The 16,885-nt window shown below is 36.1% G+C and overlaps 1 protein-coding gene across 1 annotated transcript in view; it reads right to left on the minus strand.

The window, feature by feature from the left end:
- Positions 1 to 4,025: 4,025 nt before the first annotated feature.
- Positions 4,026 to 16,885, minus strand: part of Chmp4c (charged multivesicular body protein 4C) — a 29,004-nt gene continuing 16,144 nt past the window's right edge. The window contains exons 2-5 of the mRNA XM_047558891.1: positions 12,479 to 12,656; positions 10,094 to 10,208; positions 7,103 to 7,256; positions 4,026 to 6,910 (exon numbers count right to left, since the gene is read on the minus strand). Coding sequence (XP_047414847.1) covers positions 6,846 to 6,910; positions 7,103 to 7,256; positions 10,094 to 10,208; positions 12,479 to 12,656 — 512 coding nt within the window. The 3' untranslated portion in view covers positions 4,026 to 6,845. The remainder of the gene's footprint in view (positions 6,911 to 7,102; positions 7,257 to 10,093; positions 10,209 to 12,478; positions 12,657 to 16,885) is intronic.

A 16,885-nucleotide genomic window follows, 5' to 3' on the forward strand; every position in this document is an offset into this window, starting at 1 on the left:
CATAAACGAATTTATACATGAACTCTAAATCTCTTAAATCATTCCCAGAGAAATGATAGTTAAAGTCATAATTTCAAATAAGATCTATGAAGAGTATAAAAGGGAGAGACAGCAACAACTAAATCATGGAAAATGCTGGTATGGTTCATATTTGTGAAGCAAAAAAAGAAAAGCAAGAGTTAGAATTAAGGAAATACAAGAAAGTAACAGAGGGTTAAAAGAAGCAGACTTTCAAAAGAGTGCAGGACATATATTAAGGTAGAGAGTATATATGTAATCCATGTTTAACATATACATATTACATACACACATTAAAGTACCCCCTTTATCTGCAGAGATTATGTTTCAAGATCCCCAGGGGATGCCTGAAACCATGAATAGAACCAAACCCTGTATGCACTATGGTTTTTCCTGCACATACATACATTTGGTAAAGTTTAATTTATATATTAAATTCAGTAAGAGATTGACAATAAGAACTGATAATAAAATAGAACAATTATATAATGTTCTGCAATAAAATAGCCAGCAGCGCTATTGTCACCTTTTGGTGATTTTATTAAGTAAAATAGGGTTATTTGAACCCCAAGCACCGTGATACTGTGACAATTCATCTGATAATCAAGATGGCTACTAAGTGACTGACAGGTGGCATATATAGCATGGATGGTGGATAAAGGATGATTCACATCTGGGTAAGAGGGAGCAGGACAGTAGGAATTCATTGGGATACTCAGAACAGTACACAATTTAAAACTTGTGAATGATTTCTGAAAGTTTTCTTTTAATGTTTTTGGATTACATTAACCATAGGCAAATAAAACTATGGAAAGCAAAATCAAGGAAAAAGTTATTTCTGTAACCAAAATGATCAAAACTACAGACATGTCACTCCTTGAGCATGCCACAGAGAAGCTTCAACTGGAGGGTTTTTGTTTTTTTGGGTTTTTCTGGCTGCTGAAAGGAAACACTTAAATTCCACCAACATAATAAATAGTGTATATATAGCCTTCAATAACCAGCAAATACTAGAGCTATTGAGGAGAATCATTCCTAATCAGAGGCATTCCTACTTCTCAGTGTTTGTACATCTCTCTTCTAAGTAACAACTCTATTGCTTTGTCCTGTCTGTATTTTCTTGATGTACACCAAGTCTTTTTCTTCTGAAAAATAGCTCAAATATATTCTACATAGTGCAATAAAGCTTCTAGTTAGAAAAGAAACGAATGATGCAAAGTGAATGTGAAGTTAGAGGAGGATTTTAGCTATTTTAAGAAGTGCTTTTTCCAACAGAAGCATCAATATCTGTCTTAAATTAGGAGATAGGAGAAAGGAAAGAGAGAGATGAAACAGAAATTGACTAACATTTCATCAATTTGTTTCCTGGGGCTGTAATGTAATGGCACCAAGTCATCCTTATTAGACCAAGCTTCTTTGGATTTTTCCTTTTTTTTTTTTTTTTCCTTTCTTTTTGCAAGGCTTGCTAACTTTAACACATTATCCAATTTGTTCAGTTAGACATACACCATTGTGGTGTATAAACTGTTTCTTACTCTGATTTCTGCAAAATAAGTCAGTGCTCAGACTGTTTGCAAAGAATGAGAAAATGTTGCACTTACGATTGAATTATTCTCAGTTGCCAAGTGGATATCAATGGTTTGAACTGGTGTGTTTGGGTTTTAGGTGGCCAGCATCTATCCCCCTCTGATTCATGTAGAATCACTTTGATTATAGGACGTTAATAACCCCGCTTCCTGCCTCTCAGTTCATGAGGGTTCAGGTAACTGACTCCAGAGGTAGGTACCCGAGCCAAACCTGGCCAGGCAAGTGTTCTGGCATTGAAATTTAACTCTGGGGTGGAACAGCTGCTCAAAGTTGGGATAATTTGATTTTCCCTAAAGTGGGCTACTCAGGAAGAGAAATCTCTTAGATCTGCTTGCCTTGGACTCCAGAACCTTCCAGCTCTTTGACCTTCCTTAGATTTGCATTGTAAGCAAATTGATTCTGATCACTATTCAAATCACAGACAATAAATCCAAGTTCGTCTCTTAAGTTATTTTGAATATGCTCTCTACATATTCAAAGAAAAAATTGAAATTGATATATTACAAAACATCTTAAAAGTACAAAAAACAAACTAACTCTCCTGCACTGTCCAATCTAAGATCTACCACCAAAGGGTCCTGTAAGGCAGTGGGAGCAATTTTTAGCAAAAGTCTCAGAATTTAAAACTTCTAAACAAGAGTTTTCCCATACTAAGTATGCTTTTCTGGAAACAGATGTCTAATTAATACTATATTCTTTTAAATACCTTTCAAGGATGATCTACTTTTACAATTGCTCTCTCATTTGTTTTACTCCTTATAGTCAACTGAAGGAAAGCATGATGATTTATATCAAAAATTTTTTTAGGGTAAAACATCATATATGGTTAAAAAATATTTTATTATTATATTTATAAAACTTTAACATTTTAAAACTTTTTTAATACTCATCCTTACACTCATTGATGGCAAGCAGTTGGTCTTGTCCAGGACTAACCAATAGATATATGATGAGAATCACATAGGAAATTTTAAATTTCCCAGTAGTCACATGTTTCAGAAGTAAAAAGAAACAGGTAAAATAAATTTCAATGATATATTTTATTTAACCTAGTATATCGAAAGTAGTATTTCAACATGTAATCAAAATTATTGAGATATTTGATATTAATGAGATATTTGATATTAATGAGATATTTTTATATATTAAGTTCTTGAAATTAGTGTGTATTTTAATGCTTAGAGCACTTCTCAAATCAGATGCAAATTTCCATTAAAAGTATTTGGTTCATATATAGATTTTATAAATTTTAGAGTTGAAAAAGCAGATTCACGTACCCAAGTTCCTCAAACATAAAGTTTCTAATAAATGAATTCAGCATCAATGGTTTTAATTAGCTAAAATCGCTTGCAATTAACTTCAGTTTCTCTACTGCACTAGCCATATTTCAAGTGTTCATTTCCTGTGCTAATCTATACTTTCTTTTTTTGTTTTACTTTGTTGTTTGTTTTTGGTACTGGGAATGGCACCCAGAGGCACTTTACTACGGAACTACATCCCTAGTCCTTTTTATTTTTTATTTTGACACAGGATCTCACTAAGTTGCTTAGGATCTTATGGGTTTTTGAGACTGGTCTTGAATTTGAGATGCCCCTGCTTCAGCCTCCCGAGTCTCTGGGATTACAGGCATGAGCCACCACACCTAGCTATGTATACTCTTTAGCCCTCACAAATCTAACTGAACTCTCTAGGCAAATGTGTTTAACCAGGATTATGAGAGGTACTCAAACATCCATCAGATCCCATTCAAGGTTTTAGCAGTTTAAACACCTCTCGATCATTTTTATTATTGAAAGATACAAGGATTCCTACTTCAGGTATTGCTATGGTTTGAAATTTGTCCCTTAAATTTTGTGTTGGAAACTTTATCCTCACTCATACTAATAACATTTGAAAGTGAGAACTTTGGGAAGTAGGCAGGATTAGATGGGGTTATGAATTCACGGTCCTGACATATATCTGAAAGGATATATATAAATTGATCTATGTGTATTTTTTCCATTTTTCTTTTGGTCCATTATGATGCTTTCCTCTTGTTTCTTACAGGTATGAAGGATATTTATTACAGTTGTTTTAGTGATCATAAGAAGTATGTTTATAAAAGTTGCTTTAACATTCTCTCCTTCTACAGTGATCCCACGACAGCATTAATGGCTTTATCAGAAGAGAGGCCTGAGCGAGCTGCTTGCTCTGGCTGGCCATCTGATGTCCCCTGACATGCTGTGATGCAGCAAGAAGGCCCTCACCAGATGCTGAGGAGATGCTCGTGCCAGGCTGTGGACTTCCCATCCTCCAGAACCATTAGCCAAACAAACTGTTTTATAAATTACCCAGTCTCAGGTTTTCTTGTTTTAGTAGCAGAAAACAGACTAAGGCATGTTTCTCTCATTAAACTGTAGCTTTATAGATTTCATCAGAAATTTGGGGGGGGGGGTGTCAATATTTCTTCAAAGGTTTTTTTTTTTTTTTTTTCTTATTCTGTCCTATATCCTCCTCCAACTGCCCCCAACAAACTACTCACCCAGACCAACACCACCATTCCAGGATTCTAGTTACCTACATGATCGACAGCTTGATATGGTCCCATATTGCTCTGTTCTTTTCTTTTTTTTCAGTCATTTTTTTAAACTCTGTTTTATTTAGGGTAATTTCTGTTTCTGTCTTCAGCAGTGTTTAATCTGCTATTAATACCATCCATGGTATCATATATTTTTCTTTTCAGATCATGCATTTTTTTATTCTCTCTCCTCTCTCTCTCTCTATATATATATATAGAAATAGCTTGATCTATGCATATTTTTTCTACTTTCCTTGTGGTCATTATGATGATTTCCTCTCCTTTCTTAAAATCATGGAGGACATTGATTAGTTGTTTTAGTGACTATATGGAGTATAAGGGCTGCTTTCACATTCTCCCTGTCTCTCACCTATGTCATTTCTGGGTCTGTTCCTACTGTTTGATTTTTCTTTTAGTTATAGATTGCATTTTCCTATTGAGGCCTGCCATAACAAAATACCATAGCCTAGGAGCTTAAAAACAGCATACATTTATTTTCCACAGTTCTAGAGGCAGAGAAGTCCAAGGCCAGGCACCAGTAGATATGGTATCTGATGAGAGTTCACTCTGTTCAGAGTTGGCACTTCTCACTGTGTCCTCACTTGACTGAAGGTCATCAACAAGCTCCCTTGGGCCCATTTTATCAGAGCATTAATCCCATCCTGAGGGTTCTTCCCTCATGAATTCATCACCTCCCAAAGACCCTGTCTCCTAATACTGTCACTGAGGGTTAGAACTGCAATGCATAGATTCTGGGAAGATGTGAACCTTCAGGCCACAGCGCCTGCCTGCCTGCCAGGGCACCCTCACTCTCTGGCGTGGGCACTCGCTCTCTCCCTCTCCCCTTCTCTCCATAGCAACTTCCTTTCCAGAATTCTTCTCCACAAATTTCCTAAACTCAGCAGGACTATCAGGTTGTTTGAGTTTCCCTTCCCTGTAAAGGAGTGAGCCAGGGCGCTGAAAGTGCCTCTGTGATTGGTTCCTTTAGGTGGGAATCTCCATTCAATGCTATCTGTTGTCCAATGTATGAAAACTTTAGTTCCATGTACTCTGTCCAGTTTTCCAGTGGCTTAAGGAGAGAAGGCAAATCTAGTTTATGTTATTCTAGCATGGTTTAAAGCATCTAAATTTTTAATTGCCATTCATTTAATAAATGTTGATTTAGTGCCTACTATATATGAGAAACTGCAAAGATCTGAAGATTGACTGTTGAACTATACAGTCCCTGCCCTCATGGTTACTACAGCCCAACAGGAGAAAACAACAATTAAAAATTACTCAAGTAAACATGTAATGTAAATCATGAAAACTAATATGAGAGAGGGCAGAGTGCTATAAAAGTATATAATAGGGACACGTTTAGTTTGGGAAAATTAAGAAAAGTTTCTTAATTTAGTTTAGTTTGGGAAATTAAGAAAAGTTTCCCCAAACAGAGGACATTTTAACTAGGATTTAAGGAATGAGGGAGATTTAGTGTCAGTGTTCTGCAGACTAGGAAGATTACCAAGGAAAGACGCATATGCAAAAGGCCAGTGGCAGAATGGTAACATTAGGGATCATCCATCTCAGTCCTTAGATTTCCCAATGAAGAAACAAAGGCTCAGAGAATTTATGATATGTACCATCTGTAGGGCAGGGACTGAAATCCAGGAGTCCTACCTTCAGGTCTAATGTTCTTCCCATTCCACGATATTGCTAATAAATGTAGAGAACACCAAAACACATTATATAAGGGTATTTGTCATTTTTTGGTTTATGGCATTTTAAGAGTAATACATAATCTTGTAATTTATTTTCATTTAAAAAAAATTATGGCCAAAATTTTATTCAGGACATACTTTTAATTGTCAATATTTTTATGTAGTTACAAAGTGTATCCTGGAACACGTAAAAAAAAAAAAAGTGCAAGAGAGCAAAAAATAGAAAAGAATGAACACTCACATTTAGCGCACAGAAGCCATAACAGCATCATAATGGCCTGGGAGTGTTAACGCAGTTCCCTAAGTGGCTAAATTACACCCCAGAGATTCTTGCTCAGCAGTGTAAGCCTTTAGTGCTTTCAGACATTTTGGGAAATGCATCCATTGCCCCATTCCAGGCTTAATTGGCATAATAAATGTCAATTAAAGCTCCTTTAAGATTTTAAACTGCAAGACTCAAGTGAAACTATGTATGTATAGACTCATAGATTTCCCACCAGAAGCCTTTCCTAAAAGAGATGCCACGTATTTACATTTACCATGGGCGACAAGGATATGCAACATGCAACCTTGCATTCACATAGGAAAAGACATTTCCCCAGCTATCCTAAACATGTCCCTCAAAAATGACTTGTAAACTATTACATATTGTACATGTCATTAGATTCAGCTTTCAACAAATACGGAGAGAACATCAACTTAAGGACTGGAAATATAGTAGTGAACAGAGGGGACAGACGTGTGTCCCCTACCATCAATGTGGAGGAATCCTTTAAGATGCTACCAGGAGGCTCTTTTCCCTCCTTCATTTTGGGTCTACATACATCTTATTTCTTTACTTTTACTTATGAGGCTTAAAAAACAATTATTCATCCAGTGTAAATATAAAGTGGGGTCTTTGTTAACTTCTGAACTTGGCAAAAATATTTTTTATGTCTCATGTGTAGTTCATTGATGTAGGTGTCAATAAATTTCCCTTTCCATTAAGTAGCCCAAGCTGCCAACTGTTTGATACCATCGTCTTCATCTTCTGCTCTCCTAGAAGATGCTGGAACATAAAAGTGATTTAAAAAATTAGTCAATTGGCATCATTCACACGTTCAGCCTACTAAATGGATATGAGTTACATATAAAATGTGTTTATTTGTGAAATCAAATATAAATAAGTGCTAAAAGGAATGGAACTGGCTAGTATTTTAGGAAACTGTGCGAACACAGGTAGTGGAGATGGTTAACAGACCTGCTCGAGATCGGTGTGCAAAGGAGGATGTGGCTGGTCTTCTATCTGGCTGTGCTGGGAGAGAAGAGGAAGGCACATTTGGAAGCCGGATATTTGTCATCTTCTTATTTAATTCCTCCTGCTCCAATTCTTCAAGTTCTGCCATCAACTCATCCTGAACATAGGAGAAAGGAAGAATTACAGAGTTAACGTTTCAAGAAGTGGGTTTCCTTAAACACAATAACAAGAACATCTGCTACCCAATTGATATGTGAGAACCCAGTGAAATGGAATATTTATTTTAAAACTAAGTCGTTTTTGCAACACTGAGCAATGATTAAAAAATGAATATTTTGGGTTGTGCAAATTTGTTGTAGTTAATCTTATAATACTTCAGTAAACAGTCATTCAAGTAATTTGTGCTAGCTGAATATATAATCTCAGTTTCTGGGAAATTTACACCTTGCCTGTCATTTTTCCAATATGCTCTCCTCTTTTCTCCTGTTGAGAATCTGTGAAACTTTAATTGGAAGAAATAAATACTTTTATTTGGGCTAATGCTATTGAGAATAAAACAATAGCATAACAAAACCCTAATGCACTAAAAATAAAAAGAATCAAAGATACTATGATACCGTTGTCAAATCATCAAAGTTAACATAAATCATGTATATGCTTGGGTTAATAAAACTTCAATTCAAACATAGGTATAATGGGGCTGGGGCTGTACTGTAGTTCAGTGTTAGAGCGCTGGCCTAGTACGTGTGAGGCACTGGGTTTGACCCACAACACCACATAAAAATAAATAAATATATAAAGACATTGTGTCCATCGACAACTAAAAAAATATTTTTAAAAAGATAGGAATAATGTATTTTTTCTAACAATGGTCTAAGAGAATCTGGTTTAATCTTAAACTATTCCCTAACTAAAACCTGTAGAGAGGCAATGTTAGTTTGAGGTCTTAAGGATGTAGGTCACCTTATACCATGTCTGAGATGACCTGAGGTAGTTCATATCTACTTGTCTCTGTAAGTCTCAGATGGGGATCAGCTCCCCTCAGAAAACAGTCGGGAGTCAAAATTAAATTTCCATCATTGAATTTTTGAGGTTTTCACAATTAGAAATGACCTGGGACACCCTTGTAGTCAACCAGGTAGATTCTTCATTTATTCATTCACTCTTTTTTTAAAAAAATGTTTATTAGTTGTTTATGGACCTTTATTTTATTTACTTATCTATATGTAGTGCTGAGAACCAAACCCAGTGCTTCACACATGCTAGGCAAGCGCTTTACCACTGAGCCACAACCCCAGTTATTCCACAAATACATTGAGAACTCACAACAGTACGGATTTTGAACTCAGTACTAGAGACACAAAATTGAATCAATGCTCGCCACACTCAAGGAGTTCATGCTTAAGTTTGGGAGAAAGATACATAAATGAACATATTAAAGTGAGAGTAATAACACCACAGGGGAAGAGAGGAGATACTTAAGCCAAGAACTCATTGATCAAATCCATGAGTATCAGATTTACCGCAAAGCTGACCTCTATTAAACTGACTGTACTTGAAAAAAATAAAACAAGAAGATGTATAAAATCAGGTCATGTGAAATAGCATGATAAGTGTGGTTAGGTGCTTTATAGTTCTCCACAGTTTATATAAATAAAATGACATTAGAATGAATATCTGATGCCTATTTCTGCTCAAAAAACTATTAGGAACAAACATAGTAACTGTAGTAATGGCCCAATGAGCTGCTTTATGTTGAATGCATGCCCAGAATGCCATGGGTACTTGACAGTTAGCAACAGCACCAGAAAGATATTGATGTTTTCTTCAGGAAATACGATGGACACAGTAGTCATCTCCTCAATCATTTTCAGACTTTAGGTTCCGAACTCTTATTTCATCATTTATAAAAAGAATTTTAGAACTTAATAATCCAGTGATCCAATAGTTTCCATTCTATAGATGAAAAAACTACAGGTCAGAAAAGTAAAGGAACTGAAGATGCCCTCATAAGCCCAAGTCCTTCCCACCATGCCACAATGCACGCTTTAGATGCTTGTTAGTCTACCCCAGAGGTTGGCAAACATTGTCTGTAAAGGGTCAGATAGCAATGTTTTAGGCTTTGCAGGCCACATATCTTTCCATCACATAGTCTTCATTGTAACTGTTTTCTACAATACTATAAAACTATGAAAACCATCCTTGGCTCCAGGTCAAACAAAAACAGGCCAAGGGAATGATTTGGCCTACAAGCCATTTTGCCCAACCCCTGGGCTACACCATTTTAAAACGCTGTTAACACTCAAGTCTTCTAGGATTCCATGGAGCCACGTCTTACTTGTTAGATGTGTCCTTTTCACTATCACATAAAAGGAAGTTGGATCCTTTGCTGTGCTACTCTGGGGTATGGAAATGTTTTTAAACACATCCTAGTCCTACTTGTGTATTCTTTGAGTAGTGCAGCTGAAATTCACAGTGCAAACACCACCAACATAATTACATCCTCTCTGTATTATTAGACTGATTAATCTAAACAGAATGTGTGTCTTAATAATGCCACCCCACATTTATTTTGTTTCATAGTCTGAGTAATAAACAGAGGCAGCCGGACCTCTAATTTAACAGCTACAGAGCATGATGCCTGGGTTTTACAAAGCGACAGAGTCTGCTTTGTTTGCCCAGATGTGTGAGCACTCGATCCCTCCTAATGGGGCTATTCAGGCTCCAACCATTAAAAGTCAGTAACTTTACATAATCACATGCTGCTTTTTCCTTAATAGCTGAAAAGTTAATTAGGAGGCTGTTTGCCAAACTAGATTAATCTTTCCTTTAAATCAGAGGTACTAACACTTCATTTTCCCCTTAAGAGAAGTATATTTTCAACAAATATCATTTATTCTCTAAGTGACAAAACAATCTACCCACTACATATGATAGGCTGCTACCCTATTTTGGTACAGCAGCCACACACCACATTACCATTGTGTTACCTACCTCATCAAAGCCATCATTAAATCCAACCCGTTGAGAAAATGCTTCTGAGATTTCTTGGGCAATGTCCTGTTGCTCTGTGATCTCTTGCATCAAATCATCTATTTTGTTCAGATCCCTAGCAAATAATAATTTGTAGAAACACTTTAAGATTTTAGCTTACAATTATGAATTTAGGCATAATTCTATATGAGAAATAAGTGAATTTTTTTTCCTTTGAGATGGGGCCTTGCAGTGTTGCCCAGACTGATCTCAAACTCCAGGACTCAAGTGATCCTTCTGCCTTAGCCTCCCAAGTAATTGGGGCTACATTATATACCACCAAACCCCACTACAATGAGTCAATTTAATATAAACTCATAATTATTTCAGTAGCATAACAAAAATTCCTGCTGATATATTTTGTCAACTTAAAAATAATTTGCATTCAAGAAACTTAATAATCTTGTATGTTCACCTATATTTTAAATATTAAGTAAATATTCATTACCTTTAGGAGTTACTAGAAACCAAATTATTTTATAACTAACAGAATTTATGGAGGCATTTTGAAATTTTATGTAGAAGAGCATACATAAAATTTAGATATATACTAACATGCATCATTTCTGCAGGAGATATACTGTGGACCACCAAGGACCACCAAGATGGAAATATGTCTGGCAGCTCTCAACAATCACTTTCTGAAAGCAACCATTTGTAGAAGCTAAACTCTGGGACTAGAGATCTAATTTCTACAATACCTAGTAGATCTCAGATCCTGACTCCCTGAGGGTTTTCCCATGGTATGATGCCCTGGGAGGTTATTAAAGTAAACAGGATTAGGCCTATGGAGCCCTCAGAAGAATCAGCAACTTCAGTAAAGGAATCCAGGAATCCACAGGCTGAGGATGAAAAGGGCTTAAAGGCACTTTCTAGCACCAGAGCCCCACTGGTCCCTAACCACCAGCCTAAGTTGTTGGTGTCCCCAAATTCTAAGGTGTTTCTATAATACTCTGTCTCCAAATCATTCCTTCAGATCTGAAACTGGGACAAACTGATTGGATACAAGGATACAAGAAAAGACAGTATATCTCATTATTAAGTAACCTGAACACTGAAAATTTGTGTCCAGTAGAATTGATCTTTTTGAATTTCTCAGACTCTCTGAAGGCAAAGTAGTAGGACATATTTTCATGCACTAATCAAAAAGAATACTTTTATTACTCTCCTACACCCTTTATCTCCAATCCTTTTTATTATACTTATAATGAATAAATTTATTAAAAGGAGAATGAGAAATGTGTTGCTAAAGTTTTGGCTGGGTGTGGATTTTTCTCAAAAGGAACACAATGGTACGATGCTGCTAAGCTACCTAGAGAGAGAATAATTTGCACATTTCAGCACCCATAGAGGATTTAGAGTCTGATCATGAATCTAATGACCTCTTTGAAGCTGCCAAAATGGGGGTTGATTGTTAATGAATTACCAAGGCAAGAAAGTGTTAGCAAGGCTGTTTTCACTGCCCAGCCTCTGCGTTTTACACTTTCCCCATCCTGTGTGAATTTGTCTACATTCCCCAGGCACTCATTGCTCTTGTGCTTCTTTGACCAAGATTCCACTCTCATGACCAACATCAGGAAAGGATCAGCTCACAGGCATTTATTTCCCAGTGGGGGTGTAAACCAAACTGCCACCAGTCCCACTACCACTCTCAATGATTATTGAGTGTTTACTCTGGAAACTATATTAAGGGCCTTTTATCTAGTATCTCACTTAAAATTTCCAATTTAAAGATAAGAAAACTGGATCAGAGAGAAAGAAAGCTATCTGCCCAAGGGATAGTCAGCTGGGCAGCAAATTATAAACCAGCAAATTTGACTCCCAAACTATAAAATTTCATCCCCACAACTGTTATTCTGTATCTATTCTATATGTTAGTCTATGTGGTTCTCGAAACTTGGGTAATATCAGAATCACCTGGGAACTTGGTTAAAAACAAACAACAAATTCCATCCTACTTCAAGGAACTTGGAATCTGTGCTTTCTTGATCAGCTCAAATTCTCACCCAAGTTTGACAACCACTGTTCCATAGTTCTAACACCTGCACAGATGTTGACATTGAAGTTTTCTTTTTTAATTACAGAATTAAAGTATAGGCAAGTGGTGTTTCAGGCAATCATGGGAAACTAAGAAACGTGAAGGGTAAAAATGCACACCCTTCTTTATTCATGATTTGTTTGTCCTCAGCAGCAACCTCTGATTTACCTCTGAGAAAGCATTCCATTCAATATGCCAAAGAGCCTCAAATGAGTAAACACATTCCTGCCAAAATCATCATATAATTTCAAAGGCTCTGTCCAACACTGAGGGTGTCTATGATTCAGAGAGAGAACAAAGTCACTCACATGTTTTCATGAACAGCTTTCATTGCCTTTGCTGCAAATCCCATGTTCCTCAACACCTCTGTGTTAGTGTGGGAGTTTTCCAAGGCTTCTCTCTGGAACTCAATGGTGGAAAGGGTGCCATCAATCTGCGTGAGCTGCTTCTCAAACCTCTTCTTTCTCTTCAATGCCTGTAATGCAGCTAAATAAGGGAGAGGCTCCATTTGTAAGGGAAGAGACACTATTCAAGAGGCATTTGCACACACTAACCACAGACTCAGAACTGCTGACACCCAAGACAAAACAAGTACCAAACACCCCTGAGATACTCAAGGGTAATATCTGTCCTCTCAACCCTATACCGGGAACACTATGTTATTCTTTCTTCCAAAGATCTGGAAGGTATAACAGAGGATGAAAAGTCAATTATCATATTCCATGAACTATAACACAGAAACATTTCTGTCAATATTGGATTTTTAAAAAAAGATGAAACTATGAATAAAAACTACACAAAACAAAAATAAGTCTTTAGAGGAGCAAAGGATGTTAATGGTTGTCAATTTTAGTCCTGTTTCCTTAAATGCAAGTTTATGGAGACCCAGGTAAAGGAAGTGCTTAAAGTCAGATCACTAATGGATGGGAGTTGGAACCAGAACCTGGAATGTGGACCTACATGTCTTGATTTGAAATGATTAAGAAATGGCCATTAAGGTTACATTTAACCAAGTGTCCGTGAAATCAGTGCAGTTAGAGTCACCCTCAAGGAGTATATGGTATATAAGTATCATAAAAGAACATTGCCTTCAGAGAAACAATATCCAAATAACCTTCTCATTCACCCGTTAGCAAGATAACCTTACCTGCATCAATTCGAAACCACAAAACTAACGGTCCTTTGACTGACACTTTAAAAGGCCACATTTCAAGGCCCTAAAATGTTCATTTTGATAAGGCATTTTTGGGAAAGTGCAAGAAAAAAGCAGCAGCAGAATGTTAGCATTAAGATAAGCTATAATTAAATGGATTTGACAAAAGAACGCAAATGGTTTGTAGATTTGGAGGGAAACAAATAAGTTATCACAACCTATTTCTGGAAAAAAAACTCCTTCTACCTGTTTGAAACAATTGCTTTTTGTAACTCCAACAAATTTATTTATTTCAGTGTTTTTTCACTGGTACACAGATTCATAGCCATTGTATTTTCTCAAGGAATTTTATTAGTCATCAGTGTGACTCTCTTCCTCCCTCTCTGGTTATGTGAGCATCAGCCACCATCAAGAATGACACATTCATATCCAGACCAGGAAGTCCATGAACAACTGACCACTTCAGAGGAAACAAGTGGTTATTGCTTTCCTTCACCTTGAGAAGACAACAGTACATAAGACAGATACTCAGGAAAATCTAGCCAAAATGTACAAGATCACACCAGACATTATCTTTGTTTTTGGATTTAGAACCCATTTTGGTGATGGCAGAACAATTGTCTCTGGCATGATTTATAATTCCTTGGATTAGGCAAAGAAAAGTGAACACAAAGATAGATTTGCAAGACATGACATATATGAGAAGGAAAAGGCCTCAAGAAAACAGTGATAAAGTATAGAACAAAGGAAGTCAGGGGAACTTGCAAAGACCAGTGTTGGTGCCAGGAAAAAGCAGAGTAAAGACTCTGCAATGATGATTTGTGGTGACTGTGCCAGTTTTTCATGAGAGGATTAATAAATGCAAAGTCTTGTTAAAAATCAGCATAAAATATCATCCTCTGTCCCACTGATCTTTTTTTCCCCTTCAATTCCATTTTGTTTGATATTGAATTAACATTTCGATTTTCTTTTGGTCACAGTTTGCTTTTAATAAACTTTTTTGTGGACCTCTATTTCAAATTTTTCATATGCCCTTTTTTAGGATGCCTATTACAAATAGCATATACTTGAATATCATTATGATTTAGATATGAGTTGTCCCCCAAAAGCCCATGTGTGAGACAATGCAAGAAAGTAAGTATAAAGGGGAAATGATTGGATTACGTACGAGAGGCTTAGCCTAATCCATGCATTAATCCTCTGATAGGGATTAACTAGGTAGTAACTTTAGGTAGGTAGGGTGTTGCTGGAGAAGGTGAGTCACTGGGGGCATGTCTTTGGGGTTTAGGTTTTGTCCATGGTGAGGAGAGCTCTCTAGTTCTCTCTGTATCCTGGTGGCCATGTCCTAGGCAGCTTGCCTCCACAATTCCCTTCCACCTTGGTGCTTTGTCCACCTCAGGCACAGAGCAATGGAATTGGTGGTACTTGAACTAAGACCTCTGAAACTTTGAGCCCCAAATGAGCTTTTCCTCTTCTAAAATTTTTCTTGTCAGGTTGTCTGGTCAGTTATGAAAAAACTGACTAAAACAGGTGTTTAGTTTGTGTGACCATTTTTAACCTATTTTAATAGACTCTTTTTAGTTGGGGCAGGGTACTGGAGATTGAACCCAGGGGCACTTAACCACTGAGCTACATCCGAATCCCTTTCTATTTTCTTATTTAGAGACAATATCTTGCTAAATTGCTGAGGCTGGCTTTGAATTTGTAATCCTCCTGCCTCAGTCTCGGGAGCCACTAGGATTACAGATGTGCTCCATTTTTTTTTTTTTTTTTTTTCTTGTACCAGGGATTGAACTCAGGGGCACTCAACAACTGAGCCACATTCCCAGCCCTATTTTATATTTTATTTAGAGACAGGGTCTCACTGAGTTGCTTATCACCTCGTCTTTGCTGAGGCTGGCTTTGAACTAGCAATCCTCCTGCCTCCGTCTCCCAAGTCACTGGGATTACAGGTGTGCACCACTGAGCCCAGCAGTCTCTGTCTTTTAATGTAAGATTTTAACTCAATCTCATTTGTTATAATAATTGATTTTACTAAATATGGTCTTTTTACTGTCAACTTCCGTGTTTTCTGATTGTTAGACTTTTTATCCTTGTTGATTTTTTTGTCTTTATGTTGATTGGTCAAATATTTTTGTTCATTTGTCACTTTATGTATACACTAAATTTATTCTAACAAATACACTTGTATTTAAAATGTATATGTATAATTAAACAAGTTTTGTAACCTTATTGAAAATTAATGTGTCTATAATATACTGTTCCCAGACAAGATTCTCTTCTCACCCCAGACTCCACAATATATTATTAAAATAATATGCAATTTTTTATAGTTCCAGATGATTGACAATTTCTTATTATTCTTTCAATTTTTAAAGAACTCTTTCTTAATGATAAGCTTCATATTCACAATTTCATTTGTTATTTACACTAATCTATAAATTTAGTGACTTATTTTCTTACTATTGCTCCTTATATTCTACATTGTTCTCTTTTAAATTTTACTGGAGTGAATCTTTTTTTTTTTTTTCCAGGAAAGCATTTTCAGCATATAAATAAAATACTGTAGGTATAATCACATAAAGGTGCATAGCTATAAACTCTCTGAATACCTAGAGGTCTGAAACTGTCTTTGTTTCAAACTTGCATGATAATTTAGACTCTTCCAGAATTCTAGATGCCAAATATTTTAAACTATTCTGTTGTGTTGCTGTAGTCAACATTTCAAAAGTTTGAAAAAAGAATTATCATTTCTTTGTAGATGCTTTGCTTTTTGTTTAACCTCTGAAAAAGTATTTAAGATTCTATTTTTTACATTACAGTTATGAAATTTCCCTAGCATAATTCTAGGCATGTGCCTTTTATATTTGTTTTTTTTCCAACTAAGCATTTTTATTCTGAAGAATTAGAATAGAATTTTCCTTTAGCTTAAGGAAAATGTGTTTCATTATTTCTTTTATTCTTTTTCTCTCCTTCAATATTTCTGTCACTCTCTTCTGAAATCCCTACTTATTTTTAATTATCCCTACGATCATCTGTTTCCACATAAACATTCTCTTTTCTTTCTTTTGAAACCTCTGTGAGTTAGATACTAGCTTCTCTGGCTCTATTCTCTCACCTATTAATTTCTCTCTTCATCTTTATGATCTATATCCAGGGAGAATTTCTTGACTTTATTTTCCTGATCACTAGTTTTTTTTTTTTTTTTTTTTTTTAATTCTTCAACTGTATTCATTTTATCTTTTCTTGTCCTTTAATTGATTTTAAAATTATGTTTTTAATTTCTAACTTCTTGTTTTCTACGTGCAGATTTTTATGACAGCACTTTCTTGTCTCACGGATGCCACAGACTCTTGAACCCTGAAGATACTAATGCAAAGTGTTTATTTTCCACCTTTCGTTTCTGAAGTTCTCTCTCATCTCTTGGGTTCCACTCTCTGCTTTGCTTATCTTCGTGCTTTTGCATAATTGCCTTTCCTCAAAATGCTTCTGATCGCCTTTTATAGGTTCATATTTATAAACAAAAGACTAGAATAGTTGATGTAAGTTGCTGTGTGCCTTG

Source organism: Sciurus carolinensis, chromosome 1 (genome assembly GCF_902686445.1).
Source record: "Sciurus carolinensis chromosome 1, mSciCar1.2, whole genome shotgun sequence".
Lineage (NCBI taxonomy): Eukaryota > Metazoa > Chordata > Mammalia > Rodentia > Sciuridae > Sciurus > Sciurus carolinensis.